Raw genomic sequence first — 17083 nt, 5'->3', positions numbered from 1 at the left:
CTTTTTTCGTCTGGATGGAATAAATACATGCTCTCTGCGCATATTTGCCCCATGTAAACATCAGGTGACGTGGTGAGTTTCCAGGAAGGATGGAAACATGGAGGTAGCAAAATAAGTGTTTGAAAAAAATCTCTGATAATGGCACAGACCATGTGGGCCAGTGTTCTTCTGTTGAAGTTATATTTTGATTGATGTTTTGGTGCATGTAAACACACATTTTATTAGTTCATCTCAGTTAAGTTGGAACCTTTCTATTGGGTTAAAAACATATTGTGCATATAAATGTGGTCTGGAATATTACCACCATTTTATTGGAGAATGTTATCTTGTTTAGTATCATCTGGATAAGATAAAGGTTGTAGTACATGCTTCACCAGTATAATAAATGTATTGTTTACACTGTGCTCGGTGTATTCTGTTATCATAGTTGTCTGATTGTCCCTTCGTTTCTCTTTCACAGGGCTGTGTGGTTCGAGGAGGGAACCAGCCGGAGCTCCAACTGCATGTATTGCTCGCTGAGCGGCTGAAAGAGGTAAACTTCTCTTCAACCCATTGTTCCTAAGTCATGTTTAGATTACAGTTTCCTTCTTCTCTCTGAAATTGGTGTCCGATTAAGCAAAGTTTCCACTTGCTGTTAGAAACCACTGCAAATTGGCAGCTGCTCTAGCAGCTCAGGAAGCATTTAATTTTTCCTGAACGAAACAAAAACCTTTTATTATACTACTTAGTTTTGCTGCTTTAGTTTTTAATACGCTTTATGTTTTCTGTGTTGTCATAAGACCGATACGTTATAGGTCTTCCCCTTGAGTTTCTCTGCCACATGTGTCTGAATACACAGATATTTTGCCAAGAGAAGATTACAGAGGTGGATTTCCCAGTGAAGCAGTTTGGTGGCAGGTCTTATGGAGAGTCCTGTGGCTTTTCAGTACAGCTGGATGCTGTGAGCAGCTGTCTTGTGGTTTTAATTTATGGACACACTTCAGCTCTTTGTTGTTGACTTTGTTCTGAGGTTTTTCCTCTCTCTTCTGTCTTCACTGTGCGACAGTAAGTGAGGATGATGACAGGCCGAATGTACCTCAACACCTCTGAGGAGGAAACATAGACATGAGATTTGTGTAACAAAACCCCATCTCTAAAGAAGGGGATTCACCTTCCTCTGAATTCAGTCACAGGCTGTCACATGCGCTAACGAGCCATAAAAAACACAAACCTCTTCAGGCTTTCCTGCACTGCCTTAACCGTTTCTGTAAAGAATCCTCTATGTTGGCCCATTAAAGTGAAAGCAGGGAGCCAGTTGGTTGTCTAAAAGTTACATTTATACCACAAGATGTTCCCTAACATGAAAAAAAACATATAATCACTAAGTAAAATACACTTATTTACAGTTAGGCTAGAGGTGGTGGATGTTTTTAGCTAACTATCATGCAGTGTTTTAGAACTGACCTTATTTTCTTTCCTCTTAGTCTGACTACATTCACGACAGATACATTAATGTTGCGATTTGTTTCGTTCAGCCAGGTGTTTATTTGAAGCTGCATGTGTGTTGGAAGGTCCCAGTCCTGAACAATGACTCAGTCGGTGCAAGTTAACCCAAAGCTGCCTGGTAAGAATCTCCACGAAGACATCACTATTTTGTATTACATTTTATCTTCAAATGTATTTTTGTAGCAGTGGAAGGTTTAATATATATGTAGTACTTTATCAGATGAGATTTGGATGTTGTAACATGTAGTTTTATAATCGTTGTCATGAATAAAAAGACCTGTTTTAACCTGCCAGTAGGAGGTTTGTGGAGTTTACCACACTGATATAGTCAGATATCACTGCAGCTCTAAACAAAACACGTGTCTTTATGTTGCTTGTACTATAAACAACACTGACAACAAAATCTACTCCAATATATGATGTGACTATTTAATGTGTTGTCGAATAGATATATTGGACATTATTTTGGTTATATTCTCTTAGGAAGCAGTAATATTTTAATGGCATCATGTGAAGTTGAGTAAGTTTTTTTTTTTTTTTTTTTTTAATCAGCTTTCAGATATTTAAGATAAATATAATTTAACAAGTTTCTTGGAGCTCAAAGATATAAACAATGGAAATAGTATTTGTTTTTTCTGGAAATTCCAGAGGGCATCTTTAAGTACCGAAAATGTATTGATAACCAACATGTCCTTTTCTCCTCAGATCTAGGCTCTCCATTCCTTTACTCCAGTCAGGAGGAGGCTGACCAGCCGGCCTCTTACTCTGTCCAGACTCCATATGGCTTCCAGCTGGATCTGGACTTCCTTAAATATGTAGAAGAGATAGAGAGCGGACACAATCTCCGTCGAGCACCGCTCAGTTCCAGACGATCTGGACGGGGGCTCAAACTTTCTCAAAGGAGTCCAGGTGTCGGGGGACGAACCAGTGGTTGGACATCCACAGAGTCACTTGCATCTCCAGCTAGTGAGGATGGCAGAGCTCCTCCACCTCCGCCGCCACGTAACCGCCTTGGGTCAGCCCCCTGCGAGGGACTTTCTCTTTCACCTGTGATCCTCTCCAGTGTCCCTCCCCTGTCTGCTGGAGCCAAAGTGCCACCGCCTCCACCACAACGCAACCCCAGAGTAGAGCGAACTCTTCTGGAAACCAGCCGGCGGCTACAGCAGGAACAAACCCACCAGCACCAGAATGGTGGGCGCTTCCAGCTTGCAGATCCTCCCAAGCTGCACTTACCCTCTTCATCTACCCAGGCTCTACAGAGTAGCTGGAGTAAACCCAGTCCTCAGACCTCTGGGCGCAGCACTCCAGCTGCTGGCACCACAATGACCCCGATCCCACCCAGTCAGCTGCAGACAGTTAGAGAGCAGATGGCCACGGCCTTGAAACAGTTGAAGGAAATGGAAGAAAGAGTAAAGGGTGTTCCTGCGCTTGAGAAAGAGGTGGCCAAACTTCGTGCAGAGAAAGACATGCTCCTGTTAGCCCTGCAGGAAAAGACAGCAGCCATTGAGGTTGCCAAACAGAAGCAGCAATCTACAGAGTCTTCTACACAAACTACAGAGACCCTCCAAATTGACCACAGTCGACTGACTTCACCAAACACAACTGGACACAAAGGCCTTGGGAAATCTGGTGAGCTGAAAAGGCTGACAGAGAAATTCGAGGGGAAGGAAGTGAAAGTTCCAGTGTCATCTAAAGTTTTAGTAAATGCTCCAGAAAAGGTGGTAGTTCAGAAGAAATCAGTAGCTGTTGGGGAGGATGTGCCAATGGACTCTGTTGTTTGTTACCATAGCCATGGAATGAAAGATGCATCTGAGGGCACTAATGTGAATGTTAGTGAGAAATGTACAGGAACAGAAGCCCCTCTGGTTCAGGAGGAGGGAATACAAGCCACAGTAGAGTCACAAGAGGCTGAAGTTTGGGTCATGGAGTCACTACTTGGCCTGACCACTGAGACACAGCGGGAGATAGACACCTTGCAGGACACCATTAAATTCCAGCAGGAGTCCATTGTGTCTTTAGAGGATCGACTGAGTGAAGCCGACAAAGACCTGGGAATCCTTAGAGCCAAAATGGAGGAGAAAACCTCTAAGGTCATGTTAAATAAGGGGGTTCTTGCCAAACCCGACATGACAAATGCCCAGGTAGAGACATTAAATCCTGCATTAAAGCATGCTGCAGTTTTGTGTCACCCGCAGGTGACTGATGCATGTGTGGGTGTAGATGATGGGGAAGGTTTAGCAGCCAGTCAGACTGAACAGGGAACCCAGACTGACGCTGTAGTGACACCAGCACAACCAGCCCCTGTTGTGATGGTCAGTACTGAATGCCAATGGGAGAACTTAAGCGAGGAAAAGACTGAGGGGCCGAAAGTTACCGTGCCAAAGAAGAGACAGCTGACCATTGCTGATTACAAGATCTCACCAGATGAAGAGGTCATTGGTACGGACGAGACAAAAGAGGGAGACCAAGGAGAGGAGACTGCTGTCAGTAACACAAAGACAGGTGAGCACAGTGTGCTTTCACATATACATGCAAAAACATATATCATTAATAAATTAGGTGCAAACCATGTGCATAGAAGAGAGACACTAGGAATTCATTACCTTACTTAAGCTGGATTTCCATTATTAATAATTACTTAATAACTCCAATTATTAATTATTATCTAATGTGGTATCAAAATATAGAACAACACTATTGTTTAAAAGAACTGTCTCATTTAAACATTCATTCATTTTTTTGTATTTTCCCACTGACCTGCTGCACTTTAAATACAGCTTTAAAAGTCTCTTTTTAAAATCCAATTAGTCACACCCATTTTAAAAAAATGCAGTCACACCATCAACTTCCTAGACATGATGTTCATTTGTTTGAAACCAGAATGGTACAGCTGTAGCACCTTGCACAATTGTCCAAGAACATAGCTACCGATCAATGGACCAAAAGACAGTCCTTGTTTTACAAGCGGTTGCACTAGAATGAGTTAAAAAAAAATAGATATTATAACGACATAATCCTCAAAACAACAGAATTAATTTTGCTATCGTGGCTGTTGTGTAAGGTATGCTGTCTCTGCTGAACGTTGAATGATTGTTGCGTCTACCTCCTTTGTGGCAGTAGGTTTGCTGAAATCAATCATGAAGAGGAAGGATGGGAGTAACTCGGGCGAGAATCGCACCGCTGGAAAGAAGAGCTTGCAATTTGTTGGTATTCTAAATGGAGGGTAAGTCGCAGTAACATGAAACCTTATTTTTATTTTTACCACAGCAAAAATAAAACAAGAGCGGCAGATAGTCTGGAGGTCAGAAATAACCCTTTCACTAGATAACTTATTTGACAAATAAGAAATGAATATATGATTCTAACCGAGCTAATTGTGTCTCATTGTGAATGAGACGCACGCAAGTCTCTTTATTTCAGCAAATATTTGCTTCTTTCAGGTATGAATCTACATCCAGTGAAGAGGAGGAAGAGGAGGAAGAAGATGGCAGTTCTTCTGGAGAGAGTGGAGAAGGCGAGTGCTTGGACAGCACAGAGGAGGATGAGGCAGCTTTGGAGGAAGAAACATCTGAGGAGGAGAGGAACATCAACCTGGATGAGAGCGACACTGATGAAGAAACCCTGAGAGCTGCAGATTATTCACCGGATGCTGTGAAAGAAAAGTAGGTCATTACTAAGGGAGTTCACTTTGCTTTGTTTCCATGTTGATTAATAAGAGTTTCAGGTCTCTGGCAGCTGCAGTTACTATTGTTTTCTGATGAAATGTAATCAGTGATGACAAACCATGTACAACAATGAAAAAGTCTTATGTAAATATACACACAAAAGCTAGACCTATGTAGAGAAATTAAATCCAGCACAGAGGGTAGTAAAGGGTTTTGTGTGTCAGCTTCAACCATTTTTATATTTGTCATAGGTTTGAATTGAGCTCAAAAATGCGTGAAGCCTGCCTCATTCTGAAGAACCACTTGAACGATGACATCCAAACACTGAAGAGTAAAGAAGTGGTGTGTACCTGCTTTCTTCTTCAAATATTTTATCACCATGTGACACATTTAACTTAATCAAAAGAGAAATGCAAATAATCAAATCAGAGTAATTTCATTACTTGAAGTTGATGGCGGAAGCTCTGGGACTGTATTTTATTGTTTATGGATATTTTTGGCATCAGCAAACATGAATTAAAAACAACAGGATCATTATGTAACAGTAACAGAGAATTTGTACAAAGAAAAGGTTCAGGAAGTGCACTGGAGTTGGAATATAACGGATACACAAAGAACTTCCCTTGACATTCAGTGGCATGGCAGGCTTCTGTAAACCTACACAGTTGTTTTAACTCCTATCTCACTGGGATGGATCTGCTTCAAGTACTGTTTTGCAGTGTATAAATATATATCACTTGCCACCCTCAACTTTAGCTCTCCAGCACACACATGGTTCAGCTCGAGTGGTTCCGTATCTCCAGCGCCAAAATGGCTCAGCCGTCGCGTGTCTCTGACTACCTGATGGCCTTCTCTGAGGTGTCGTCAATGCTGCTGGAGCATGTAGTCAACATGACTGATGGCAACGGCAACACAGCCCTCCACTACAGCGTCTCCCACTCCAACTTTGGCGTGGTTGGTCTGCTGCTGGACACAGGTTAGTGATCAGCAGTCTTCTGAGAATCTACACTTGATTGAATGTTAGGATACAAGGTTGCACAAAACAGCAGTGTAATCAGTTATCATGCTGATTTGTTTTTGGACAAGACCAAACAATATTTTAATGTGGTTCTGCTGCTGTTTCCTGCTGAGTAGGAAGTGACTCAACTACACTTAACATGCAACTTACTTCAGGATTCTCCTGTAGCACACTTGTTATAATTGACATTACAACTCAACATAAAACTAATTATGGAGGCAGACATTGATATTTTTTAGAGAATCTTATTTTAGTATTTTTTATTATTTTTTCCTTGTTAATTATGCTCAGAATACTTAAAAGGAATATTTTACATTGTAAACGTGGATATGTAAAGGTGACAGTGTTGCATTCATTGGCACTGTATTCTCTTGCTAGCCTAGCTGATACTAGGTGCATCTGTGATTAAATATGCATTGCAATAAACCGCGTTTCCTACAGGTGTGTGCTCTGTGGACAAGCAGAACAAGGCAGGCTACACGGCCATCATGCTGGCTGCCCTCTCGACTGTGAAGCTGGAGGAGGACATGGCTGTGGTCAAGAAGCTCTTTAGTCAGGGTAATGTCAACGCCAAGGCCAGCCAGGCAAGTTGTCATCAGTTCATCATCATAATCGGGACACAGCGTTCATGTGTAATGTTAACTCTTCTTAAGTACCACTCATAGGCTTCCATGTTCCCACAGTCTTTTTTCTGCAGTCCTTGTCCATGTAATTTTTGGTATGTGTGAGTTTGTCAAAATAAATTAAAAAGGAAAATGAGCGATATGACAAAACGGCACAAAAACAGCTTCTGTGAATCTGTAATCATTTAAAGGCTCTGCAGTCTTTGCTAAACAGGTTTAGTCTGATTCAGATACTGTTAACATTAAAAACAGCAAAAAAAAAAACATAATAAATTCTGGATTACACAAGCACGATATTTGATAGTGACTTTCTGCAGAATTCCTTAACTCACTATTTACTAGGATTCACTTTTTTTCCTGCCGATTAATCAGGTGTGTTATGGTAATCAGTGTTATATGGTTTTCAGGGGCAAAAGTTAGTAAAAATTAGTTTTGAATATCAACTTTTCCTTGATTAAAAAAACCCCCCACAACAGTTCAGCTGAAGTCAGAAACTATTATGCGCTATGAATTAGAGTATGTTAAGCAAATGTTGTAGCCTAACATGACACACAAGTATCAAAACATGAGAATCTGTTGGCTTTCAAGTAGTTTCATCTCTTTGGCTGATCTAATTAGATTGTGTAGCGTATGTGTTTAGACACGGCGCCTGACGCACTCTCAAGCTGCCAAGTCATCGGACTGAACTTAAAGCATCGCACGCTATAAAACAAAGTACTGGTGCTTGTTATTGTTGCTCTGGGAAATGAAACATGAGGCATGCAAAGGAATTTCAGGATCAGGAATTTAAGTCACATTATTTTCTGCTGTGCTTTGTTTTTAGTTTTGCTTTTGCAGTGGGTTATTATGTGCTGAATTACACCCACAAAAGTACTTGTTTGACATTTTAATTAAATTAAATTAGATTTGACTCTTAATGGACTATATTCAACATTTTATTTCTGTGAGTTTATGCACCATGTAAATGTTGTGGTTTGTCAACATTCTGATAAGAAAAAAAAGCATCAAGTTTTAAAGATGGAAAAAAAGTGTACTTGGATTTTTGTATCTTTAGTTACCGATCTAAAGACAGTGTCTATTTTATAGGAAATGGTAAATGTAACCCAGTAAATGAAACCCAACAGTTTAGAGTGTTCTGGGGGAAGGTCATCCCTGCACTGACAAGTAAAATAATCGAGCTGCGTAGGTGAAGTACTGCTTCATAACAACTGAAATGCTCTTAAGTAAGGCACTTGAGCTCTGCAAAATACCTGTTGCACTGTAGTGGAATGTATTTATCTAAAAATAAATAGCAGTTCTGAAAAAGAGAAAGAAAGTGTGATATTTGTGTGTAAACACAAGTAAAATGCTATCGCTTTCCTTGATAATCTATTGTTAAGTCAACACTGACATTTTCTGTCTGTAAGTTAGCACAGGTTGTCAATATATGGTGGCAAAACGTCTCATTACTTCAATAACCAACCAATGTGACACCTTTTCAAAAATTGTACTGTCCTACAAAGAAATGATATTTATAATCTGTTACATTTGCAGGCAGGCCAGACGGCGCTGATGTTAGCAGTTAGCCACGGGCGTCAGGAGATGGTGCGGGCCCTTCTTGAGTGTGGAGCTGACGTCAACGTTCAGGACGATGAGGGATCTACAGCTCTGATGTGTGCCAGCGAGCATGGCCGAGCTGAGATAGTCAAACTGCTCCTGGAACAGCCTGGATGCGACATATCCATTGTGGATAATGTAAGACACTTAAATTTTTACATAAGGCTCAAGCCAACAGTTGGAATACTGATTGTTGAAAACATCTGAATCCTTTTCTCCTCTAGGATTCAGCTTAATCTGTGCTCAGGAAACAGCTGCTTGTGGGAAACTGGTCTATGCAGTTTCCTCTACTTGTCACCTCTCTCTCCTTTTTTCTTTTTTCTCTGTTAGAAAGATAGACTGAAAGCTAAAGTGACACGATCAGATTAGTTTCATCTGCCTGAGACTCAAATCAGTGCTGTATACAGGAAACCCAATCCCTGGGCTGCTCACAAGCCCCGAGGGAAGAATTAAAAAGCCACAGTCTCTCTCTTCATAGACTTGCAGATTCGGATACAATGCCCTGCAGGCACGGCAGTAGTCCTCTGAATAGACTCTAAATGCATTTTGGCAGGAAAATAAAAAGAAAAAAAAAAAATTCTTATATTTACACTTCTCTGAAGAACATACAAACATCTCACTATAAAACAATACCTTTCTTGCTTCTGCATTTGACAAGTCCTGCTCATTTTAAAAAAAAATGCACAGCCATGGGATTCTTAAGTGATTTTACAGTGGATTGGTCTGAACGCTTGAATAGAGGCCAGGCAGACAGATATTTGAGTGTTCACATCTGTGCCAGAATGAGTTGGCCATTTGGTGGAGGCAGCTCCTGGATTGTGTTTCAGTGCAGCACAGCTGGACTGAGGGGGGAGGGCATTTGGAAAAACCCCTACCTCCCCAGTCCACTGAAAACACGGAACAGCATGAGAAACCATGACTGTAATGCTGACTGGCTGGAATATATACAGTACATACTAAGTAGTGCAGTTCTGAACCATATTTTAATTTCACATTTACTAGAAATGTAAAGGTAAATATTTACAGTGAACTATAAAAGTGCTTCACTCTAAAATCTAATTACATACCAATCTGTGGGTTCCCATCCTCTATCAGTATCAACCAGCTGCTTACACTGACCGTGGGAAAAATGCTTCACGGTCAGTTTTGAAGTCTGTATTTCCAGCATGACATAAAACCTATTTCATTATGGTCCAAACTATATTGTAAATTTACTGTATGTTCTGACAGATGATATACTAGCAGAGAAATGTTATTAACCTGATGGATGGATAAATGTCCTGGTAATCACTGATGCATGAGAGTGACTTAACTGATGGGAATGGACAAATTGTCCAAACACAGAATGTTGAAACAACTGGAAAAATGAACAACCATGTATAATGTGGATCATGTGGTCCATATTAAACTGTAAAGCTTTCTGTTCTAGTTAGAAACACTCAGGTTTTCAGGTTCAATGAACTGACTTTATCTGACTCTCTTCCTCCCTCTCTTTTGACATTTGCAGGATGGCAGCAATGCTCTGTCCATCGCACTCGAAGCAGCACACAACGACACAGCTGTGCTACTCTACGCACATATGAACTATGCTAAGACCCAGACTGCTGTGGTGAGTCCATTGTCCCACCCATCTTCCTAACTGTTAAGATAAATGGGATATTGCAAAAAAAAAAAGTAATATGATGTCAGTTATTACTTAAACAAAAAAGCCCCCAAAATGTTGGCCTACCTTATATCAAAAACATTGTCACTAATTTTTTCTTGCTGGAGTTTGGATCACATTTAGCAGCCAAGAGTCACTTATTAGCTGGCAGAGTTTCAGTTTAAGGGTCACTAGGTTTGAATCTTCAGGTGAATTGGCATTTAAGTAGTCTTAAGTTGGTTCAGGTCACACTCAGTAAACAACTGTACAGTGAGCAATGTATTTAAAGAGGGCAGGATCAGTTCCACGGCAGCTCCAAGCTTTGGTTTGGGTGTGGGCAGCACTGCCTGAAGGTGCTCTGCTGCCCCCTTTAGTTTATATCAAGTTCCTGCAGCTCCTGCACCTTAAACACAGCATTTCATTCTAAGTATGCTAAAATATCACCAACAATTTAATGTAACAATAACATGGTTCTGATTTTGTGAGAGTAATTGAAATGAGGACTATTTAAGTATTTCAATGTAGACACAATGAGTAATAGGAATGTAACAGTAATTAACTATTTAGTGTACAGACTATTAGAACTAGTGCGAATCATGCAGTTCTTGCCTGGTTAGTCATATTTGCTACAGAGTCTAATGAAGTGAATTCCTGCATCATTCTAGTATTAAAGGTATAATCTCCTAATGTTATTATCTGAATATATACTCAGTGTTCACTTTATTATGCACATCTACACAATCTTGTCATAGATAAGTTAAATTACATGTTTCTACTCTCTGAGTTCAACATACATACAGTGCAACCTCACTGTTAACTATAACTCTATACCAAACATAGAATCAAAAGTACTTATTTTTGACCCCAAAAACACTCTTGTTAAAACTAGACCTTGTCCTTTATGTTGTGTGTTTCAGGGCAGTCCAAAGACACAGCCAAGGAGCCCCCCAAGCCCCCACAAGTCATGGCCTGAAGACTGACGCAGTCATAGCCGCTCACAGAGCAGCAAACATAACTGGATCTGGGCTGTGAAGAGCTCCACTGGAATTTACTTAAATATATGTGTATTTATATATTGCCATATGTCCTTCATTTATAAGTATTGTTAATATGAGAATATTATTTTTCCATTGAATGGTTATATACTTAAATGAGCTGTTTAAATTAGGTCTCCAGCATTTGCTTTTTTTGTTCTGTGACAAAAGATGAGACTTCACATTTATTTGCACTCCACTAATATTTTACTGTTAGAGTCAACACATGCCAGCAGCACATGTGCATAAAAAAAATCTGCAGCCGTTGTTTTCTGTGTGTTTCTATATTAACACTCGAATCTCCAAAAAAATGATCACATGAGCTCCTTGGATTGGGACATGCTTGTTACTGGTGGTGGACATTGTGTACTTCTGGTTTGTGTTGCTCAATAGTCTTACCTTCCTGTCCTTCCTGGGTAACTGATGTGTAAACTTCTTTACCTTCATAGCCTGCACTAACTGCATGTGCATTGTATGTTCATTTAAATATATACGTATATATGTAAATATAGAATACCACTCAGAAGTTTTGCACATTCTCATTTAATTTTTTTTCTCCACATTGTAGCTTAATACAGAAGACATCAAAACCGTGACAGACCAAATATATTTATATTTTAGATTCTTCAGAATAGCCACCTTTGGCTTTGACATCTTTGCATGGTCTTTGCACCCTTTCAGTCAACATCTTCCCAGAGGTGTTGCGCACTTGTTGGCTGCTTTGCTGCCACTCTTCCATGTAACTCAACCAAAACCATCTCAACTGGGTTTAGGTTGAGTTGTTGTGGAGGCCAGGTCATCTGACACAGCACTCCATCACTCTCCTTCTTGGTCATATAGCCCTTACATAGCCTGGAGGTGTGTTTGGGGTCATTGTCCTGTTTAAAAAAAACAATAAATAAATTAAACTAAATGTCCCACTAAATGTAAACCCGATACATTGTGAATAAATCAGCGGCAAAGCATATGCACACCATCAAACCTTCTCCTTCATGCTTCATGGTGGGAACCCCACACGTACAAACCATCCGCTCTCCTTTTCCATGTCTCAAATGGACATGGTGGCTGGAACCAAAAATCTCTCATTTGGATTTATCAGTTTAAAGTACAGATTTCCACTGGTCTAATGTCCATTCATTGTGTTTCTTATCCCAAGGGATTCTCTTTTTCTTGTTGTCCTTCCTCAGTAGTGGCTTCTTTGCAGCAGTTCCACCATGAAGGCCTGATTCACGCAGTCTCCTCTGAACAGTTGAGATGTGTCTACCACTTGAACTTTGTGAAGAATTTATGTGGGCTCTATTTTGAGGAGATGTTAATTTGTGGCTGGTAACTCTAATGAACTTATCCTCTGTAGCAGAACTAATTCTTGGTTTTCCTCTCCTCATGAGAGCCAGTTTGATCATAGCATTTGATCCATTACATTTGAAGTTCATGTAATTTTCTGACTGACCTTAATGTTGTAAAGTAATGATGGACTTTCATTTCTCTTTACTTATCTGAGTGGTTCTTGTCATAATATGGATTAAAAGCCCAGTTGAGTCAGACTATTCACTGTTGAGAACTGTGTACCAACCCTACCTTCGCATAACGCAACTGATGGTATCAAACACCTAAAGGAGGCAAGAAATTTCACAAAGCCACCTTTGACATGGCACGGTTGTTAACTGAAAACCATTTCAGATGACTACCTCATGAAGCTGACTGAGAATACCAAGAGTGTGCAAAGCTGTCATCAAAGCAAAAGCTACTTCAAAGAATCTAAAATCTAAAATATATTCTGGTTTGTTTAACATTTTTTTGTTTACTACCTAATTCCTTATGTGTTTGTTCATTGTTTTGATGTCTTCAGTTTCAGTATTAATCTAAAATGTAAAGAAATACTATTAAAGAACAGAGAATGTGCAACGCTTTTGACTGGTACTGTATATTCATGTCTGAAATAAAAATTTATATAAAAGTTGAAGTTTCTATGGACGCTCTCTTAAATGGCCAGGAAATCAAATGAAACCACTGACCATTTTCTTAGACTTTAACAGTGTGTTAAACTATTACAGTCCTACCTATGCCGAACAATAGGCCAGTAGGGTTCATCATGTGCGGTGTCCTGGAACCGTTCACTTAATGTAGAGTCCTTAAATAAAACAGAGGAGAAATATGTTTTAGTTATTCAGAGATGAGAAAATCAGAAATATGGGCAAGCACAGCATTGTTTACATGAAAGTAACTCAATTTATATATTTATATTTAAAAATGGCGACATTCGAACAAAAGACAATTTTACATTAATTGAAGCACTTTATATTTGTGCTCCTGACTACTCCTTAAAACTATAACTGAACTGGGTGTGAAAGGTTTACTGATTGGTCATGGCAGCATTGTGACAGTCAGCAAGCTGGGCCTGCTGTGAGCCTACAGTCATACCACCTGATTACATGGTTAACAAAGTACATTAGGCAATTAAAGAATAAATGAATGAAGATTTAAAAATGCAAACATTAGATTTAGTAATGTTTCAGTAGTAGTTCAAAATAATACCACTATTTTGAAGATAGAAGGTCAGGAGTTCATCCGTGGTAAAATGTTGACATGGTCCTTATTGGTATGCTGGTTTAATTTTAATCAATGTGAGTCAAGCCAGGACTTACACAGAAGAACATAATTCTTCTGAAGCACAAGCCAGTCTGCTGGGGGAGCTTTGATCTTGTGTTGAATGGATATGTAATCTATTACATAATTAAGGTTTTTACAATAAACTTCTAATGCTCTGATGTTCACTATTAAAGAGACAAAAAAGTAAGTGTGAGTGTGAATGGTTGTCTGTCCCTCTCTGTTAGCCCTGCGATAGACTGGCGACCTGTCCAGGGTGTACCCTGCCTCTCTCCCAGTGACAGCTGGGATAGGCTCCAGCCCCCCCGCCACCCTCCAGAGGACATTCGGTTACAGAAAATGTATGAATGAATGAATGTTGTCATCCATTTCACCTCACTTGAAAGGGTTAACACATATGCAAGAGGTGTCTTCTGCTCTGCTGTGATAGTGATGATGAAAACTGAGTGGATCCCAGTTTCTTTAAGCAGGTGAAAGCAATAAAAAAAAATGTCATTTAAGTGGCAGTATATTAACTAATTAATGTAGCTCATAACATTGTACTTGTAACCTTTTCATTTGAAACTACCAGAATCATGATCTGGGGTGTATTTTATCTATTTAGTTTCTTTTTTATCTCTCCCTTTTTATACAGGGGAGGGCGGTAATATGTACTGTTTCCTATTCATTGTACTGTTCGGGTGCGTGTGAGATGTGTATATGTATGGACTGTCAAGAACAATGTTGTATTGCTATTTTGTAGTTGTGGTTATGAAATTAAAAAAGCTCAATAAACATGTTTGAAAAAAATATAAAATAAAAATTAATGTAGTTTAAGTACTTTTTATAACCTATGGAGTTTCTTTAAAACTAACATGAACTATAAGGCAGCAGCAAGGCCAATAAACTTGGTGTTTAGGACAATGACACATAAAAATAACTTGAGACGCATGAGGGCTCATAACTAACTACTTTGTGGTCTTTTGTCTTTTATTTTTCATTAAAATGCCACCATTTCTTTAAAGTAAGGTCTTAAAAAAATAAACTGGCTATGAAACTGTTAATTAAATGTCCTCAGTCACAAAATTAATATTTATGGGTATCTATTTTCAGCTTATGATTCTGCAGGTTTTGCTGTAGTTCTTTTAAAATGCCTTATATATACAAAAACTAAACAGTAAACATTATACCGTTACAGTTCCATGCATGAAAAATGTACTAATGCAATATTAGTCATGGCAGCATTGTGACAGTCAGCAAGCTGAAACGGTTCACATAGTACATCAGTTAATACTAATGCTGTTGGGAATACTATTGTAACTGCTAAATGCAAACATCAGAGTTGCATTAATGAAACATGTGACATAGAAAAATACTTTTTTCTATAATTGTTTGGATAATAAAGAAAAGCCTATTTTGTGTATCTTGTGTAACCTTCCAGAGTATCTACCACTAGTAAATGTCATTAATTGATTTGCTGAATTAGTTTTGGTCAGGAGATAAACAGCAGAGAGCTGCATTATTCTGAAGAACAAGACAGTCAGCTGGTGAGCTCTAATCTTTCATTGAACAGTTCCAAACCAAGTCCTCAAATATAAAATAATAAAAATCATCAAAGACATACTGGTGCTGTTAGGGAAGTCAAAATAATGGGGTTGTCAGAATAAAAGTATAAAATGTGTTGGTACAACACAATACAATTTTTATATCAGAATGTACTAATTTTCACTAGAGTACATGTGTAGGAAGATGTATTTGTGTTTGTAGGTTTGCATGTGTGCTTTCCTGAAGGAGAAATAAACAATGTAAAAATTAAGTATATTGTAAACATCATGGGTGGCACAGTGGTGAGGTGGTCCTGCGATAGACTGGTGACCTGTCCAGGGTGTACCCCTCCTCTTGCCCGATGACAGCTGGGATAGGCTCCAGCAGACCCCCGCGACCCTTCACAGGACTAAGCGGTTATAGAAGATGAATGAATGAATGAATGAATGTAAACATCCACAAAAAAAACAACAACAAAAAGAGAAAAAAACTGGTTTAGACAGAGTCACCGCTACAAAGTGGAAATGTGAAACACAATAGTGCCAACAAAAAAACTACATATATATTCATTAAAATCATTTTATAAAAGAAACCTCTGATAAAACACATTTTGGATGTACAGTGATAAACAGTATCGAATGTGCTTGGATTAATCATTGACACAGGTACTAAAATGTAGCGCAACCTAGCACAGGTTTGAAGCACAGATGGAAGACAACCAGATACTAATTGTACATAGTAAGCTTGTCTAGTTAATAGTCACAAAAGAGGACAGTACATTAAACTCTATTTGTCACTTAAAATACTTACAGTTCTATGGATGTACACAGCAGTGGATACCACGGTGGTAACACCCACACTGTATTAGAATTCAAGTATTACTGGAACTTCCTGATCAGTATCTTCATGCTCTAAATTAGGGAGATGAAACATCCCAGTCTGTGAGGGGTGGGCCAGAATAAGTCCACGTAGTACACACATTTTTTAACAGATGTATTACAAGATGTGGGAAGATACAAGCATTCTTCTGAAGCACAAGACAGTCAGCAGGGTGAAGGTCAGTCTTGTGTTGAATAAGATGCTGAAGTGTGACAGAAAGTGAACCCAGGCCTCTGGAGTCAAAGTCAGTGCTGTGAATGTTTACACTTAGACTACTCTCTGCGTGTGAACTAAATGCTGCCAGTGGTTTGAAACTGAATGTGAACATAATTTGGAGATTATCGTACTTCAGTGCGTTCAATACAAGAAAACGTTCTCATCTAAGATGCATTGCATTACATTGCAGATGTGGAAGATTCTGGTAGCCTATGCAAAATTATAGCCAACTAATGTTGAATGTGGATTCTCTGCTCTAAGCTGGACAGTAACGTTGCAAAGTTAGACTGGAAAGTGGACATGTGGTCATATTTTGTATTGTAGAATCGCGCCTTGATCTAACATCTACAACTATGTACAGCCAGAGTAAAGTGATCCCAGGTAATCAGCCAAGAATTCTTCATCCTCATTCGGTCATAGATACTTACCCTCTACAGCAAAACCAAAACTCACATAATGCCGTCAGCTGGTACAGCTAATTAATATTCAATGTTCCAGTCGTTTTGTTTCCATCTTTGTAATGTCTGCCACACAGAGGAAAACTACGGTGGCCCTGAAGGTCAAAACACAATGACATTTCACAAAACGCACAGTTCTGTATTTTGTGAAACTGTGTTTAATAAAAACAATGTGAGTTTGATTTGGAAAAATTACAGTTTTTAAATATGAGGCAGTCAGCTGTGTTTTAATTGATAGAAATGTCATCCAGCGTTATTTCACTGCCCTGTCTAACCGAAGCCTAAAAGAGAATGTCAAGACTTATTGTAAATGTGAGTGGTAGTTGTTTCACACAG

The 17083-nt window shown here is 39.2% G+C and overlaps 1 protein-coding gene across 2 annotated transcripts in view; it reads left to right on the top strand.

Annotated features, from left to right (window-relative positions):
* kank3 (KN motif and ankyrin repeat domains 3) overlaps positions 1 to 13001 on the top strand; it is a 31013-nt gene extending 18012 nt beyond the window's left edge. Inside the window, exons 2-12 of one of the 2 annotated variants that reach the window (XM_084548464.1) lie at positions 461 to 532; positions 1515 to 1603; positions 2191 to 3987; positions 4606 to 4708; positions 4926 to 5147; positions 5402 to 5492; positions 5907 to 6126; positions 6610 to 6756; positions 8329 to 8525; positions 9895 to 9996; positions 10947 to 13001. In XM_084548464.1, coding sequence (XP_084404590.1) covers positions 1567 to 1603; positions 2191 to 3987; positions 4606 to 4708; positions 4926 to 5147; positions 5402 to 5492; positions 5907 to 6126; positions 6610 to 6756; positions 8329 to 8525; positions 9895 to 9996; positions 10947 to 11009 — 2979 coding nt within the window. In that variant the 5' untranslated portion in view covers positions 461 to 532; positions 1515 to 1566 and the 3' untranslated portion in view covers positions 11010 to 13001. Of the gene's footprint in view, positions 1 to 460; positions 533 to 1514; positions 1604 to 2190; positions 3988 to 4602; positions 4709 to 4925; positions 5148 to 5401; positions 5493 to 5906; positions 6127 to 6609; positions 6757 to 8328; positions 8526 to 9894; positions 9997 to 10946 lie in introns of both variants that reach the window. The other variant, XM_084548463.1, reaches the window with a different exon arrangement.
* The last annotated feature ends 4082 nt before the right edge of the window (positions 13002 to 17083 follow it).

The sequence above is a fragment of the Chelon labrosus genome, assembly GCF_963514085.1.
Source record: "Chelon labrosus genome assembly, chromosome: 7".
NCBI lineage: Eukaryota > Metazoa > Chordata > Actinopteri > Mugiliformes > Mugilidae > Chelon > Chelon labrosus.
The sequence above is the reverse complement of the archived record's forward strand: the minus strand, read 5'-3'. Positions and strand labels throughout refer to the sequence as shown.